At 43.3% G+C, this 15,856-nt stretch overlaps 2 protein-coding genes across 2 annotated transcripts; one reads left to right on the top strand and one right to left on the bottom strand.

Annotated features, from left to right (window-relative positions):
- Positions 1-669: 669 nt before the first annotated feature.
- Positions 670-5,137, top strand: hapln3 (hyaluronan and proteoglycan link protein 3). The gene is made up of 5 exons (XM_011607071.2): positions 670-2,137; positions 2,510-2,649; positions 3,278-3,667; positions 3,744-4,046; positions 4,229-5,137. The coding sequence occupies exons 1-5, from the start codon at positions 1,854-1,856 to the stop codon at positions 4,504-4,506; spliced, it is 1,395 nt and encodes a 464-aa protein (XP_011605373.1). The 5' UTR covers positions 670-1,853; the 3' UTR covers positions 4,507-5,137.
- Positions 5,138-5,926: 789 nt separating this feature from the next.
- On the bottom strand, positions 5,927-15,133 carry acanb (aggrecan b). Its single transcript, XM_011607072.2, has 18 exons — positions 15,027-15,133; positions 13,508-13,586; positions 12,586-12,969; positions 12,298-12,472; positions 11,942-12,069; positions 11,579-11,872; positions 11,274-11,492; positions 10,954-11,128; positions 10,732-10,859; positions 10,362-10,655; positions 10,185-10,271; positions 9,983-10,066; positions 8,704-9,891; positions 8,444-8,602; positions 8,232-8,314; positions 8,009-8,153; positions 7,533-7,715; positions 5,927-7,063 (listed from the first exon to the last, which is right to left on the bottom strand). The coding sequence occupies exons 2-18, from the start codon at positions 13,578-13,580 to the stop codon at positions 6,978-6,980; spliced, it is 3,885 nt and encodes a 1,294-aa protein (XP_011605374.1). The 5' UTR covers positions 13,581-13,586; positions 15,027-15,133; the 3' UTR covers positions 5,927-6,977.
- Positions 15,134-15,856: the final 723 nt, after the last annotated feature.

Below are 15,856 nucleotides of genomic sequence, written 5' to 3'. Positions count from 1 at the left end.
TCACAGAATTACAATCAAGATAAAAGCAGAAAATACTTTGATCACATCAGATGTCTGTAATCATCATCTTCATCATCACCATCATCATCTCAGCTGTGGAAGCTTTTCCAGATGTGGTGATGATGATGAAGGTGTGGTGGTGAGTTCTTTCTGATTCAGTTCATTAACAGACAGGTTCTGGTGTGTGAGAAGAATTATTGTTATTGTTGTTATTAGTATTATCTTTAAATGCTATTGTATGTAGATTTTGAGTGTTGAGGAATGTTGACAGGAGAAGAAGAACATGAGAATTCAAAAGTACTGATGCTGCTTACGACCAAGCCCAGCATCCAGATGTATCCTGTTGGTCAAGATTAGAGAAGTTCGTTAAGATGGGTGGAGAGGTCAGAAGGCAATGAGATATGAGATCTTGTTTGGACACCCATTCTGTTTGCACCAATAAAAGAGGTGAGCGAGCAGCAGACGAACGGAGTTGACAGAGGAAGCTTGAACTGCTGTTCGGCTCCCCCTTGCGAGGCACTCTTGTTGTTTGCGTGGTTACTCTGAGTCTAGTGAACGAACAGCGCGGGTGATCAAAACTTCATCCTCACAGGTGTGGAGGTCTTGGGTCAGAGAAGCTCAGCTGATGGTGAATCAGAACTGTAAACTTGTTTATGAATTTAAAAAAAGCAATCTCCAGTTATGTTATTTAATGTCCAATATGAAAAATATGTTTTGGAGTCTCAGAAACTAGATTTAGAACAGAAATGTAGATTTTTTTCACCAGACTCGTGGCATGCCCCCAAACCCCCCACATGAATTATAAATTATGGGCTTGTGCAATATAATAAACATGAATAATGTTTGGAAAACCTAAAATATGCATGAGGGGGTGGAGCCACGGAGCTGTCTAAGACTCTAAAATATTTATTACACTTGCATGCGAAGATTCGATTTTATTCAGATTATTGTGGGATTGTGCTCTTCAAATTTGCTGTGGTTGATGGAGAAATTGATGTTTACAATATTCCGAATTCATTTTTTGCTCTTTTAAACCTAAACCTTTTATGACTGTTTTTGATGCAAACTCAGAATAAATAAATCTGTAAAATCCAAAGGGTGGAATATTCATGTGATGGATCATATTTCAGGCTGTTTTCCAGTTTAAAAGTAAAAAACATCAGAATTTATTTATAGTTAAGCTCCTCTGTGGACCAAAGGTGGTCTTGCAGGTCTTCATCCTCTTCTTCCTCATTTGTGAAGATCGAGTGCAGAAAATCAGCTGATTCATTTGTAATGAATAAAATGTTTACTTTTCTGCTTATTTATGAGAGAATCAGCAGATACTGTATGACCATATTTGGATCTAAACTAATTTAGGCTGATTCAGGTGACAGGAAGTACTGGACCAATATCAGGAAGTGGTTGTGATCTGGTATGTTTACGCACTCATGGCTGTATTATTTACAGAAAATGTTGAAAATATCATTTCCAGAATATTTGGGTCCCTTTTTTTTTTTTTTAAACATTTGGTCTGAAATTTGCTCCATTAAAAACAAGCTCTTTTTCAAGTCTATTCTCCATCTTTCATCTATCCATCAGTTCTCTTTCATTAACGTCTTTCTCTCTAATCAGCTCTTCTTTCATGTTTGGGTCGGGGGGCAGCGGGGGGCGTAACCAGAGCTTTGGAGTCCTCTGCTGCGTCACTGACTCTTCCCATAGCTGCTGGTATTTGAGCCCCAGGACAAAACCTTTCATGTAGCCTGTTTGTGTGTGGGAGGGGCTGCAGTGCCCATCTGATGAGCAGAGTTCAGGTCTGAGAAACCTCAACACCTGAGCTTCCTCCTGGTAATGACAGATAGCCGAGACACATCATGACTTCATTCGTGGACCAAGAACGAGGTCCTGAGGAACACCAAACAGACCCGTTCTCAAGGTTCGGATTTTCCTCCTATGGTAGTTATTTTGAGATCCTCACTTCTTCATTTATGATGCAGCTTCAGCTTCACCTGGGTTTACCGCTGGGTGCTCGTGTGCGCGTGCGTGGTGGTAGCTGTGACGTCAGCGCACTCAGGAGCTTTCACGCCTTTTGTGCGGGCGGAGCAGGACCAGAGGCTGCGGAGGAGGATGGAGTGAAGACGCGAACAGCTGCTGATCCGTGAGTCTGCTGTTCTGTAAAGTTTTTTCTGGTTAGGGATTAAACACAGGTGACGTCACAAATCGAATCCGAGATGGATAGGTAGACAGGTGAAAGATAGACAGATGGACAGACGAATAGATGGATAATCTAAGTTTCTATTAAGGAAAATTTTCAAGAATAAGTTGTCATTGGTATTTAATCAACCATTAATATTGACACGTTTGAATAAATTAGAATATTTATCTTTTGCAATCTGTTGGTTCAACAAACATTTGTCTCCTTTTTATATTTGTAACAATGGCGTTATAATTTCTATCATCACCGGAGATTTATTTTCTAGTTGGTTTGTTCCTGAATTTTGTAATTAATTCGGATTAAACGGGTCCCCAGGAATAGGACCATTTCCAGCACCATGTTTGCGTTGCTGCGCCACCTGCTGGTGATCTGGTTCCTGCGGCTGTCTGCAGGACACACCGTCAGTAACGGATTCCTCTACCAGAGCATCAATAACGGAAACGGACACGAAGAGAGTACGTGCATGTATGTGTGTTTGTTGGAAAATCTGGTTTATTTATTTGCTCCAACTATTGTATATCTAAATTCAATACAATCTCTAAAAAGTGAGAAAATATAAGTAAATGAGTTTTTACAAGCAATGATGTAAATTTATTTTACAAGATTTCAACATCCGATTTTCCTCTTCTTCTGTGGTTTTCTGATTAGCTTCCAGGGTAGTCCTGGATTTTATAGCACTACTGTGTGGCCAAGGGTGTTCCTGCACCTCGATCCAGTCAGATCTGACTGAGCCGTCACAGCGTTTGTCACCCTGGGACCTGTGTGGGGTTAAAATATTTTCCAATTCCGCGATTTAAAGAAGACATTCTATTAAAAGATCAAATGGAATGCAAATCTGGAGTGGATTTTAGAGCCTTTTAGGATCTATTTGGATCCAGCGTATAAATAAATAAATAAATAAACAAATAAATAAACAAATAAAAAATTTATATATATACATATGTGTGTGTGTGTGTGTGTGTGTGTGTATGACAACACGGTGACAAAAAAGTAAATGTGGGTCATGGTGGTGGTGGGCCTGACGAGAAGTCTTGGGTGTTTCACTATCAAGTTTGCCTCATATTTCTGTTTGGTTTTTTCCAGTCTTTTTTAACGGAGTTCACCTCCATGTGGAGTCCCCACAGCCATCAGTCTCAGCCACCAGGGGGGGCTCCATCATCCTTCCTTGTCACTTCCATTATGAGCCTGAAATTGTGGAACCACGATGGACACGGGTCAAATGGTCCTGGTTACCTGCCAGCACCATCTATGTGCCTGCAGATGCTTCCACTGAGACAGAGGTGTTTGTTGCTATAGGCAACCGCCACCACAGTTATGGCAACTTCCGTGGCCGCGTGCGCTTGCGCCGTTCGGTGCCAGGTGACCTGTCTCTGGTAATTGATAGACTGCAGGTCAGTGATATGGGCCGATATCGCTGTGAGGTCATCGATGGCCTTGAAGACAAGAGCGTGACTGTAGAGCTGAAGCTGCGAGGTGTGTGTGAACCTGTGGTGATGTTTTACACTCAAACAACATTTTTGCTGATTCAGTGATGTTGTGTCCCCTCCAGGTGTAGTGTTTCCCTACCACTCTAAAAAAGGACGGTACCATTTTAACTACTTTGGGGCCGGACAAGCCTGTCAGGACCAAGATGCCAGTCTGGCCACGCCAGAGCAGCTTCTCACAGCTTGGGAGGAGGGGTTGGACTGGTGCAACGCTGGCTGGTTGGCCGATGGAACTGTGCAGTACCCAATCACAGAACCACGTGATGGCTGTGGGGGTATGGGTTCAGCCCCAGGGCTGCGGAGTTATGGGGAGCGACACCGACTACTCAGCCAGTTTGATGCATTTTGCTTCTCAGCCTCCATCAAAGGTCAGTGAGAGTGTTTCAAACAAACAATCGGTCAACCACCACAATCATGGGAACATAAGGTTCATGATGTTAGCCTGGATCAGATCTAACAGTGGATCGGTTCTTTATTTGAGCTGTCTTTGTTTTAACATTGCATCCGATCAACTTAGTCTGGATAATGAGTGATTTTATGCCTGTTTCAGGAAGTGTTTCCTTCCTCAACTACCCAATGAAGCTGAACTTCACAGAGGCCATCCAGGCATGTGCCAGTCATGGAAGTCAAATCGCCAAAGTGGGCCAGATCTATGTAGCCTGGAAGCTAATGGGACTAGACCGCTGTGATGCTGGATGGTTGGCCGATGGAAGTGTCCGTTATCCAATCACGAAGCCTCGGTCTAACTGTGGCCCCCCAGATCCAGGAGTGCGTAGTTTTGGGTTTCCTCCTATGTATCTTAGATTCGGGGTCTATTGTTATCGGTAGCTTAAATACTGGATTAACCTCACTATTCCAACCAGTGCAAGGCTCTGGGGTTAGCATTAGCTTCAGTCTGTTTTGGTGCTTTTGAGTTGATACCTGACAATAGTTGTGAAGAGATGAATTTTTGTAGCACGACACACCAGTCATTACCAGTTTGCAGCACTGGTCAAAGTTCTGTGGTCTGTGGACACAGAGACTTTTCAAGTGTTGGGTAAGAATCAACAAAACTATTCTTTGCATTTCCAACAAAAATATCATCAGGCCATTGTAGGGCTCCTCGGGAACCTCAGGATCCTCAGGCTAACCTGGCACCAGCAAAGATCCCACACAGGAGCCAAAAGCTACAGACGAGTCATGCAAACTTCTCGCTTTTCAGACCACAGACTGGACAAACTGGGAGAATAATTTGAAGCTCTTGGTTTTTCTACCATTTCCACGACAACTGAAAACTTTCCCTTTTCACTTGTTTAAAAACAATCAGTGTAATAATGATTGTAAATGCAAATGCAGCTTAGATGAACATTGACATTGCTCCTCCTGTTCTGGTCATGATCTGTACAGAACCAGTAGAGACTCGTTCTGTGATTCTGGACTTCATCTCTGACCCCAAAGATATTTGGGCTCTATATTCAAACTCTGTAGAACACAACAGCTTTCTTTAGATTTCTATATAATTCTATATACGGTAATTTTTACGTATATTTTTTCATAGTAGATATTTTTTTGCATTTGCTATTTCTTTCTACAACCAAATAAAAACTCCAACATGTATGCATGTGTTTACTGAATTTGTAGTATTTTTAAATTGTGGTAGCTTGAAAGTGCCTCCAAAATCCACTAGCATGTGGAGAATACAGAAACTGGAAGATGGAAGCAGTGGGAACAGAGAAGAAGGGAGAAGAGCAACCGCCTGTTGCTGCTGATACAGTCAGCTAAAAATACAACTGCTGCAGAGAACCTCCAGCATCCTCAAGCTAATAGTTCCCCAAATAGTTCCACACAAACCCTGGAAGGTTCTGAAAAATCGTTCTTGTTACTGCCATTCTTCTGAATAATGAGGTTTTTTCTTTTTCATGTCAGAAACAAACAAACAAACCATACACACTCTGTCTCTCTCACACACACCACACACACAAACATACATGCTAGTTATCAGACCAGCAGAATTTACTCTGTTCTCTCTCAACTTCAACCTTTCACATTTAAAGAGCTGCTGTAGTTCTGAGCTGTTTTATTCGACTATTTGTATTTTTAATTAATTCTCTGTGTGACTGAACCTCTCTTGAACTCTGAGCTTGAAGGAAAAGGTACTTTTATCTGTTTCAGAACTTCAGAGGGAGAATTTACTGCACGTTGGAACCTGATGTGATCCTCCATTGTTAGTTCCAGGGTACTTTTAGGTGAAACAGGAACAACAATCATAAAGGTGAATGATTCCAAGTTTTATTTGGCACAGCACAATCAAGTGTTCACATCAGGGTTTGGGTCTGAATCCAGTTTGAATGAGGACTCCAAACAACACAAACTGTTTGTGTGTGTGTGTGTGTGTGTGTGTGTGTGTGTGTGTGTGTGTGTGTGTGTGTCACAGCCCATGTTTCCTTTCCTCCCTCTATAAATTAGTGTTTTCACAGCTTATGTTTTGTCTTTCCTCTTGGCCTCTTGGTGACTGAAGCCTGCTCAGATTCTTCAGATCAACTCAAGGATCTTTTTTATCAGCCAGCTGTTACAGTGAGAAACACACAGAACTGAAACTTTCCAGCAAATCAGCGAATGAATCATATGAATTGTAGTTTTGACAGAACCTGCTGCTCAGAGAAAAGTGACAACGATGTCACCGTGCTGATTAACTTGAACTGTGATGACCCTTGACCTCCAGCCAGGAGGGCTCAATAGAACTAAAGGTGTGCTGGATTCAAATGTTGAGCACAGAAGTGTGTGACGAAAGTGCAAAAGTGCTGATTATTTCCACCCACATCTGTTGAAACTTGGATTATTCTTCATCTCTCTAAGATTACAATAGATCCCACTGGATTCCTGCAAAACTGAACTTTTTAGATTTCCAGAATTGAAAGGCAACAGCAACAAAGGTTGAACCTGTCCCTCCTGAATGTGATGAAAGCTTGTGGGTTCAGAAAGCTACTCTGACCTGCTGCTGCATCCAGAAGAGTTGCAAAAAATGCTTTTTGTTATTAAATTCTAGAGGAGAACTTCATATTCTGGTGTCATAACCAGAGTGGCCAAATTAAAAGAATAAAAAGACTAAAACACATCACGGATCTATAAAATTACTAAAAAATAGAGCTAATCTATGTTTATGTACCGATGTATTTACTTCAGGACAAATGCTTTTGGTGGTGGGTGTTTATGTGTGTGTGCGTGTGTGTGTCCATGGGTGTGTGAGTGTGGGTGGGGAGTGTGTGAGGGGTGAATGTTTCGATCAGTGTGGGCTCCTCTGTTTGTCCTTTCACTGGTGCTCAGAGATGTTTCCTTGTTTCCTGTCTCCTGCCTCCTTTACTCCTCCTGAGGGACCTTTTCTGTAGCCTGTTACTGTTGGCACCGGCTGGAGGAGAAAAGGTTTTCATACTGATACATGATGTTAAAAAGCCTGGGGAATGTGCAGACCCAGTTAAAAAGCTCCAGTCAGTACTAGTTTACACATTAAGTCTGTATTTTAATGATCAAGCGGCTGACTGATCTGGTCATTAATCAACACATGAATTGTGTCTTTATGGCGCTGAGGAACTGTCAGAGACTTAAGAGGCAGCTCCTCATGGTTTAGTCTAAAGTTCTACATGATGCTCTGAAGACAAAATTTTAATCTCAGGGGACTCACAGCTGAGGTGAGACGTGGTCTCATCTCCCTTTGATCTGTGGTTAAAGAGGGATTATGATGGTTCTAAAAGTAAACTCATGTCAGAGCTAGTGTCTGGTCTTGGACCCCTATAGCTATTTAAAGGATTACTCTGTAATCATGATTAGATGCAACAGGCTGACCAAATAACTCCGGCAGCAGATCAAGCTAACTTTACCTTCGGTGCATTCCACTTGTGGCTCCTCCCACTGTCCTTCTGACAAACAGTGTATGACAGGTTGGTGTCGCTGTATGTAGCCTTCTTCACACTGGTAACGGATGATAGTGTTGACAGGATACCTCTGTTGGCTGCTGCCCATTGGTTGGCCATGTTTCACCTCAGGGGGGGGTCCACACATGACTGAGGAAAAAGAGAAAGAGAACAAAATAAACATTAATGTTTGGTCATTCACAATGCCCAGTTTAGTTTGGGGTCAGATATTTTGAAATTTTACCATGACATGGTGCAAAATACTTTAAACTAGAACCAATTTGAGTACCTGTAACCTGTATTCAGTGTGTGATGTGTGGTCTGTTATAATGACAATCAACTCATGAGGTAGGACGTGGAGGCCAGCAGATGATGACAGAACAGTTAGCTTGCTAACACCTCACACACACATAGACATAGTCAGAAGGATGGTTAATACCCACCAGGTCCAGTCTTGCAAGTAAAGGGAAGGTAGTAGTCACATGGTACATCATTCCACTGCCCACCCTCATGCCAGATCATCACCACACAATCCTCCCGAGAGTTGAGGTAGTTGTCAGGTTGGTTTACCCTCCAGTTCTCAAAATTCTGATTATGTAACAAAGAGATTAATTCAATTCTAACGTGACAGACTGGTGATTTACACAAGGAAGAGATTAAACTCACCAGAGGACTTCCATCTGTCCAACGGAACACATTTTGCACATCTTTGTCATTAAGTCCGATCCACTGGTAATCCTGACCATTGGCTGCAAAGATTTTAGATTGGAAACATGTACACGTGCATCTCATGATGAGAATGTTAACATGGATGAAGGCTTTCAGAACTAAAGTGGTTCAAAAGTGCCTCAAGACCAGTCAGTAAGCTGGCTACTTACAGTTGACAAACTGCTGCTCCTCTGGGGAGGTAATGCTAACCAGGTGGGCGTTGAGCTCCTGACAGCGTTGCTCAGCCTCAGACCAGGTATCTTTTTCTACAAAATGGAGGTAACAGCTGCCCTTGAACTCCAACCAGCCCTCAGGACAACCTTGCACACCTACACAGACAGACATGCAGATATAACGCAGCTGGACAAAAGTTCATCAGGATTGTATTCTTAAACGGATTATGGCAATTGACTGTATAGGTAGAACACACCCTCCACTATTTCGGGTTCCTTCACAACTGCAGGAGTTTGTAATGACACCAATGGTGTTGTAGGACTGCTGTAGAATGAGTTGGGACTCATTTCAGATGCTGAAGGGTCTACATTACTTTCCTGTTTCTCCTGTCCTGACTGCCCAGAACCATCAGAAGGTGGACCACTTCCTGACATATTCAGGCTTCTCTCCAAAGTAGTAGAAAAGCCACTGTGGCTCCCTGAACCAGTTTCTTCACCGCTGATCTCCACAACCCCTCGGCCCTGTTCAGGTAGGCTTGTCATAGGCGGTACAGCAATTTCAAAGATGTCAGTGTCTGCAAGGTAGATGATGTCGCCATCATGTTGGTCCCCTGAGGCAGAACCACTACCAGAGTCAGTAGATGGAAAACCACTTGGAAATCCACTGTGGAAATCAGATCGGATATATCCAGACACCTCTTGTTTATCGTCTAGGCCAGCTGTAAGATCAACAGCACCGTGATCGACAAATGAGATGCCAGACAATTCACCAGAGCCTAAACCAGACATAACACCTGATCCTGACAGAAGTCCTGATCCTGAAATTACTCCAGACCCAGACATTACTCCAGATCCAATCATAACTCCTGATCCGTCCGCTGATCCCGATCCAGACATTACTCCTGAGCTGATTACAATTCCTGATCCAGACATTATTCCAGACACATCTTCAGATCCAGACATTACTCCTGATCCAGATGCACTTGTTTCCCAGAGTGTTCCGCTGGTATCAATCCCTCCATGGCTCTCCTGTTCGGGAAGCTTTTCCTGTTTCATCATCTCTACCATCTTCCCATCCACTATGGTGATGACCAAGTCATCACCAGTAGCATTAATTTCTCCACTTCCACTAATGAATCCGGAGCCTGATGCACTGACCCCAGAGTGTTGTCCATCAAATCCCTCCCCAGATCCAGATGCAGATGTACTACCCACATCTCCAGATGTGAACATGACAGCACTGCCTGCTTCTACCTCTCGTGGCCCTCCGGAGGCAGAGTGGTCTCCAGAAGGTATGATGGTATCTTTACAGAGAATGATTTGCTGCCCAAACACAGATATTTTACTGCAGGCACTGGAGGTGCTGGAGGTTTCACCACTTGTTGAATGATCGGGTGATCCAGAACCAGACTCTTCAACAAGAACTGGTGGCAAAATAGGGCCCACTGTGAGAAATAGTTAGAGATAAAATGTTAGACTTTAATTTTGTGAAATAAAATGTCCATATACAAGCTTTATTTTACTTGTCTTCCTTGCCTGAAGGAACAGCCTGTTCAGGTATGATGATTGTCTTGTTGATAAAATCTTCTATTTCAGTGATTTTTTCACTGGTTGTTTCAGCTAAAGCATTCAGGCAAACAAAGAAGAAACCAAATTAAATGATCACTCCTACCATGTAAATAAATAGATATTTGCTAAAAACTTCAACTTTTATCTGGAGCTGATCCACTTGCCTTACCCGGAACAAATTTATGAACTGAGATGATGGTCTTGTTCATGTATTCCTCAATCACTGAGGTGACATTGAGGCTGCCTTCAGTTTCAGCTGGAAAAGGTAACAGATCACTCAGCAATATTGAGCTTGAATATTGAGTTTATATGTCAATAAGGAGTCATTTTTTCAGTTCAGTTATACCTTTAAAACAGTAAGCGTCATAACGTGAGTGCTCATCGGGGAACCCTGTTTGGTTGGAGAAGGCGTAGATGGTATGGACACCGGCCTGACCGCCTCCGCAGTTGGGCCTGGGGGTGGTGATTGGATAGCGGACACTGCGGTCCATCAGCCATCCTGGACGGCATTTGTCAAGGCCTTGGCTCCAGGCAGCATATATCTGTGCAGTGGTAGCTAGTGTGGTGTTGAGATTGAGACAGTGCTGCACAGCCTCATCGTAGGAGAAGCTGTCATAATCACTGGTGAAAAAGACCTGACCTGGCAGATGATGGAGAGAAAAAAATTAATTTGTGTTGTAATTTCGAGCAATCATGATGGGGACAGTGAACCTTACCTTGCAAACGTTCTACATAACAAAACACATCATATTGTTCATTTGGTGGTCTCAGCCCATATGATCTGACTCCAGGGAGTTGTGATAGATTGCCTGCACAGTTTTCTCTAGGTGATACGATAGGATACCTGAGCACAAAAGGAAACATTATTGGTACAAGGCTGGTACTCACAATATCTTCAGTTTTTCAGCCTGAAAACTATCCATTAGTGAAAAAGTCACCTGACTGTCTGGTCACTGAGCCAGCCGGCATCACATTGGTGAAAACCTTTTTCAAAGGCTGCCTGAAGCTGCGGGGGACTCGCAATCACAGCCCCAATATCTCGACAGGCCTGTTGAGCCTCCACAAAAGACAGAGTGTACCGGCCCGTGATGGGTCTGTAGTGGAACAGGACACCTGATGTGAGGGAGGGAAGAGAAAGTAAAGTTGGTTGATAAAAGTAGCGATTGAGTTTTTGGACTGGTGTTATTGTAGAACAAGTGGAATGCATTAAAGCAGCAAATAAAATCTTTTGCTTATCATCAATAAATAGACGACCCACCCATGGGAGCCATTATGGCATCAGTCAGATCGAATCCTGGCTCATGAACCACATGGGTCTCCTTGGAGTCTGGTGACAGGGTAACAATGTCTCCACCCAAAGACTCCTCTTCCCTTGGTGATGGTGTCAGACCTGGATACACCCCAGGTGCAAGTGTTTCATGGACAATATCTGGGAAAGGGGTGGTTGTCATTGACACCACACCTTCATCCTCCAAGTCTATAAAAAATAGGATTATTGGAGATCACAGAGCCATCCAGAGCCATTCAATACAATTTATTTTGGATTAATGAAGAGTGGTTTACCTTGGAAACAGATAGCATCATAACGAGAGTCTGGATAAGGATATCCGGTTTGATTGTGGAAGAGGTAAACAGTTCGCACCCCCAGAAGCCCTCCTCCACACTGAGGCCTGGCGATGTTGATGGGGTAACGTACACTCCTGTCCTCCAACCAGCCAGCATTACACACATCCATGCCAGCCTTCCAGGCCAAGTAGAGCTCTCCAGTGGTTGCAAGTCGAGCACCAAGTTTGGCGCACTGATCCTTTGCTTCGTAGAAGGAAAATTTCTCAACAGACATGGAATAGAACACTCTGCCTGGAAAAAGAGAATAGTGATGATTTTGACCTGAAATCTGCCTCAGCTACTCTTAACAGTGTTGCATACCTGACATCTTCTCAGCAAAACAGTATACATCATAGGTCTCATTAACATCTCTCACGCCATAAGTTCTCACACCAGGGAAGTTGTCCTTGTCACCATAGCAAGGCTCCCGTGGCTCTTGGATGGGATACCTTGAAGGTTGAAATCAATCAGCACATGTTTCAATGGTATGCTGTTTGCTTGGTAGCACACTTAAGCTGGATGCGCTATTGTGAACATCTGTAAAGTTGTAGTTGCCTCATTGGTCATTAGTATGTCTGATCACTTTTTACTGTGATGACATCAGAAAAGCAATCTACAAACCACTGAAGCATAATCAGGCCACAAAGAGATAATAGGCAGCAACGGACACATGATACCTGACGGTCTCATCAGAGAGCCATCCTGCATCACACTGGTGATAACCATCATCATAAGCAGCTTGGAGTTGTGCTGGAGTGGCAATGGTGGCACTGTTCTGGATACAGGCTGCTTTAGCTTTCTCAAAGGTCAGGGTATACCGAGAGGTGATGGCCCGGTAATGAAACACAATTCCTGTGAGCAGAAGAAAAATTACATAAGCAATCTTTAGTTTTTAGTGTTGATAAATAACATGCACTGATGCATCACAGCAATGTTCTTGTAATGAGACTGGTTCTGTAGCGCACCTTGAACCTGGATGTTCACAGAGTCATAGTTGTCTTCAATGCCGTGTATCACCTCACAGCGGTAGGTGCCAGAATCTTTGGATCTCAGCTCCGTTATCTCGATGGAAGCATCAGTGGAAACCAGGGGGTAGTTGATCATTGTCACCCTGTCCAAATACTCAGTCTCCACATGAACTTTCCCCTCTGATGCAACAAGGATTGTGTGGATTTTCTCCTTGGTGATATAAGTCCACTTGATCCGGTGTAAGAGTGGGGTGACAGTTGGTGTTCTGGGGTTGTTCACTATGTTGTCTTGGAAATAACACGGTACCAGGACCTTGCTGCCCAGGACAGGATGGACAGGCCTCTCCAAGGGGATGCTCACGCGTAATCTACCATCAAGGTCTGTGGAAGAAGCTAAAGTGAGTTCAAACAAGACTTTTGATTCTGTAATAAAGAGGGTAAAGAAACTGTTCAACTTTCACGGTACCATGAAACAACAACTGCAGAACTAGACAATTCACCTGGAAAATGTTACGATCTTCAGTCACTACCACATTTACAAATGTTAACCTTCATATTTAAAAAAAGCTTGTTGCATCTTTTTTTTTGCAACCTTTTTGCAACAACCAGTAAATCTCTACTGTTTCTGAGCCGTTGCACACACTGTTATTGACTTGACCTCATAGAACCCCTTTCAACCATTACGCCAGACAATTTACTGGTACTTCTGAGCAGCTCCACTCTAAAGGAAATGTTCCTTTATTGAATGATGTATTATTTTCCTTCACTGAATTACCTTCACAAACCTTTTCTGTCTACCCATCTGTATCACCAGGGTAAGAAAGCACATGCAGGTAACATCTTAGAGATGCTCTTGAATACAAGCGTTTAAGTTTCTATGAAGGAAACCTAAATGCAACTTCAATCTTTTGTCTCTTACCTTCATGGTCTTCAAGTGTTACAGTTGCTGAGATGAAAGGTAAGAATACGCACAGCAGAAGCAACGGAGACATTGTTGCCTGAAGAGAAATGGCAACAGTTCAATAAAATCTGTGTGACAGTCCTGAAAATCCTTGAAATCACAGGAACAGGTAAAACATGCAGAAGCAACACAGACATCCAAACATCTGCAGCACAGAGACTCTTTCACCAAACTGGCACCTTAAAATATGCAGGTTTATCATCATTTCGTATTTTCTCTTTGTGCTGTATGTTGAAAATGCCGGACAGGCGCTGTTAGATATTAGCCTTAGGTAAATATTGGTGTCAGTGGCACCACTGTTTCCTCTCACTTTTCGAAGGTAGACCTTTGGCCTCTGAGACCTCTGACATAATTTTAATCCATTTTCAGGTTACTTAATTGCTACTCCTCTAGTGCAGACTATCAGCAGAGGTGACTGAGCTGTGTTTAAGTTGCCTCATATAAGATTATCCTTGTATTTTGTATGTAAATGATAAAGCGTGAGAGTGTCTGAGACAAACACAAATGGATCAATTCTATCATTAGATGTTCCAGGAGTGTTTAAATAGCAGAGACAGGAAGCACTCACGGTGTCTCCACACGTCCACAGTATATTAACACAGAGAATGCCAGCAAAAACTGCAGCTAAGCCAACTCAAACCTCAACCATTCATTCCTGACTATCCCATCATTGAGTGGATCCTCGGTTTGCTGTAAATGCACCATTTACACTGCAGCACCCTCATAATGCACGCTAACATTCACCCATAAGCTGTGGCAGGTCAGGCTCGCCCTTGCCCACAGACGACCTATTGAGCTACCGGGGTGGCGCCTGTTCCTCGTCTAGCCGCTGTGGCATGTTCCGCTCAGGTTCCAGGCGCAGGTCCATAAGGCCCTGGTCTGTTCCACACTGGACCTGGGGAGGGGCCGGGGGTGCGGCCTGGCCAAGGTAAACACCTGGCGGGCATCCAGGCGTGCCCGCTACCTCCACCCACACCTCCACCCCTCCAAACAGAGCTGACATTGATTCCAAACACTCCAGTACATCTGATAGTGTAGAACATGCGTGTTTTACACATGATCTGAGCTCCACACATGCAGGGAAACACATGTTAATCAGACTTAATATCAGATTAATTACATAAATATCATTTAAAATGTTATTCCCTCAGTTTTAAATCTCATTTTAATGAATGACTGGAAGTAAAACAGTTTCTCTCTGAAATTTGCTTAGAGTTTGATGCTGACTAATGTTGCTCATTAAAGATTAAACCAGATTATACTGATAATTTTATTCATTATGAATTCATCCATTATGCCAGTCAGTATTCCTGAAATGTAACCTGCAATTTAGACACAATTCAGCACAATTGAACTCCAGTTAATCTCATTCTAACTTCAACAAATTAAAATTGAAGGACGAACAAACCAGGTGTAATTGTATGAAATCACGTGAACCAAATGAACCCTTCAATCAGGTGATCCAGAAGAGACATACCTTAAAATACAGATCCCACAGCAGCTGCGCGTCTGGCAGCTAGATCCACCAGAGTCAAAGAGCAAAGAGAGGAGAAAGACCAGTCCAGTGCCCAGTCCAGGTGGGGGAGGTAGAGATAGGGCGGTAGAGAAAACGGGGGGGACAGTGAGAGAGGGAGAGGAGAGGAGAGGAGAGGGGAGGGGAGGGAAGGAAGGAAGGAAGGAAGGAAGGAGAGGAGAGGAGAGGAGAGGAGAGGAGAGGAGAGGAGAGGAGAGGAGAGGAGAGGAGAGGAGAGGAGAGGAGAGGAGAGGAGAGGAGAGGAGAGGAGAGGAGAGGAGAGGAGAGGAGAGGGGAGAGTTTTAGTCTACAGAGGGTGTGTGTGTGTGTGAGAGAGAGAAGGCAGATCGACACACAGCAGTGATGACACAGCTGTACCAGTGTACACCACTGGACTAGCACTGGAATACCAGTGATGAGGTGAGGTGGATGGGAACCAGGTGAGCTTTCTCCGGGTGTCAAATATCAGGGAAAATGACAGACAGACCACTCTCTCTCTCTCTCTCTCATGCTCACACACACGCACGCACTTAACATAACTTTAACAGTGTGTTTGCATCAACAGACAATTGCTTTATCAAGTTATTTCATTTGATTTTGAAGTAAGATTCAGATTCAAATTTAGATTCAGATTCAGATTCAGATCCTTTATTGTCCCACACGGGGAAATTTACAGTGCAACAACAGCAAGAGCACGCAGGGAAAAATAAGATAAAATCAAATAGAACAGGATTTGGGATATACAAAGAGGATGTAACGATTACTGTGCAAATTAACTGGTTTATTCATATGTG

The sequence above is a fragment of the Takifugu rubripes genome, chromosome 9 (assembly GCF_901000725.2).
Source record: "Takifugu rubripes chromosome 9, fTakRub1.2, whole genome shotgun sequence".
Taxonomy (NCBI): Eukaryota; Metazoa; Chordata; class Actinopteri; order Tetraodontiformes; family Tetraodontidae; genus Takifugu; species Takifugu rubripes.
Note: the sequence above shows the minus strand (reverse complement) of the source record. Positions and strands in the feature narration are given on the sequence as shown.

Coding starts and splice junctions, on each gene's coding strand:
- hapln3 (XM_011607071.2), top strand. CDS start 1,854: ATGACTTCATTCGTGGACCAAGAACGAGGTCCTGAGGAACACCAAACA. Junction 2,650..3,277: donor CGGAAACGGACACGAAGAGA/GTACGTGCATGT, acceptor GGTTTTTTCCAG/TCTTTTTTAACGGAGTTCAC. Junction 4,047..4,228: donor CTTCTCAGCCTCCATCAAAG/GTCAGTGAGAGT, acceptor TGCCTGTTTCAG/GAAGTGTTTCCTTCCTCAAC.
- acanb (XM_011607072.2), bottom strand. CDS start 13,580: ATGTCTCCGTTGCTTCTGCTGTGCGTATTCTTACCTTTCATCTCAGCA. Junction 11,129..11,273: donor TGCCATAATGGCTCCCATGG/GTGGGTCGTCTA, acceptor CCCTCACATCAG/GTGTCCTGTTCCACTACAGA. Junction 10,067..10,184: donor AGTTCATAAATTTGTTCCGG/GTAAGGCAAGTG, acceptor TGAATGCTTTAG/CTGAAACAACCAGTGAAAAA.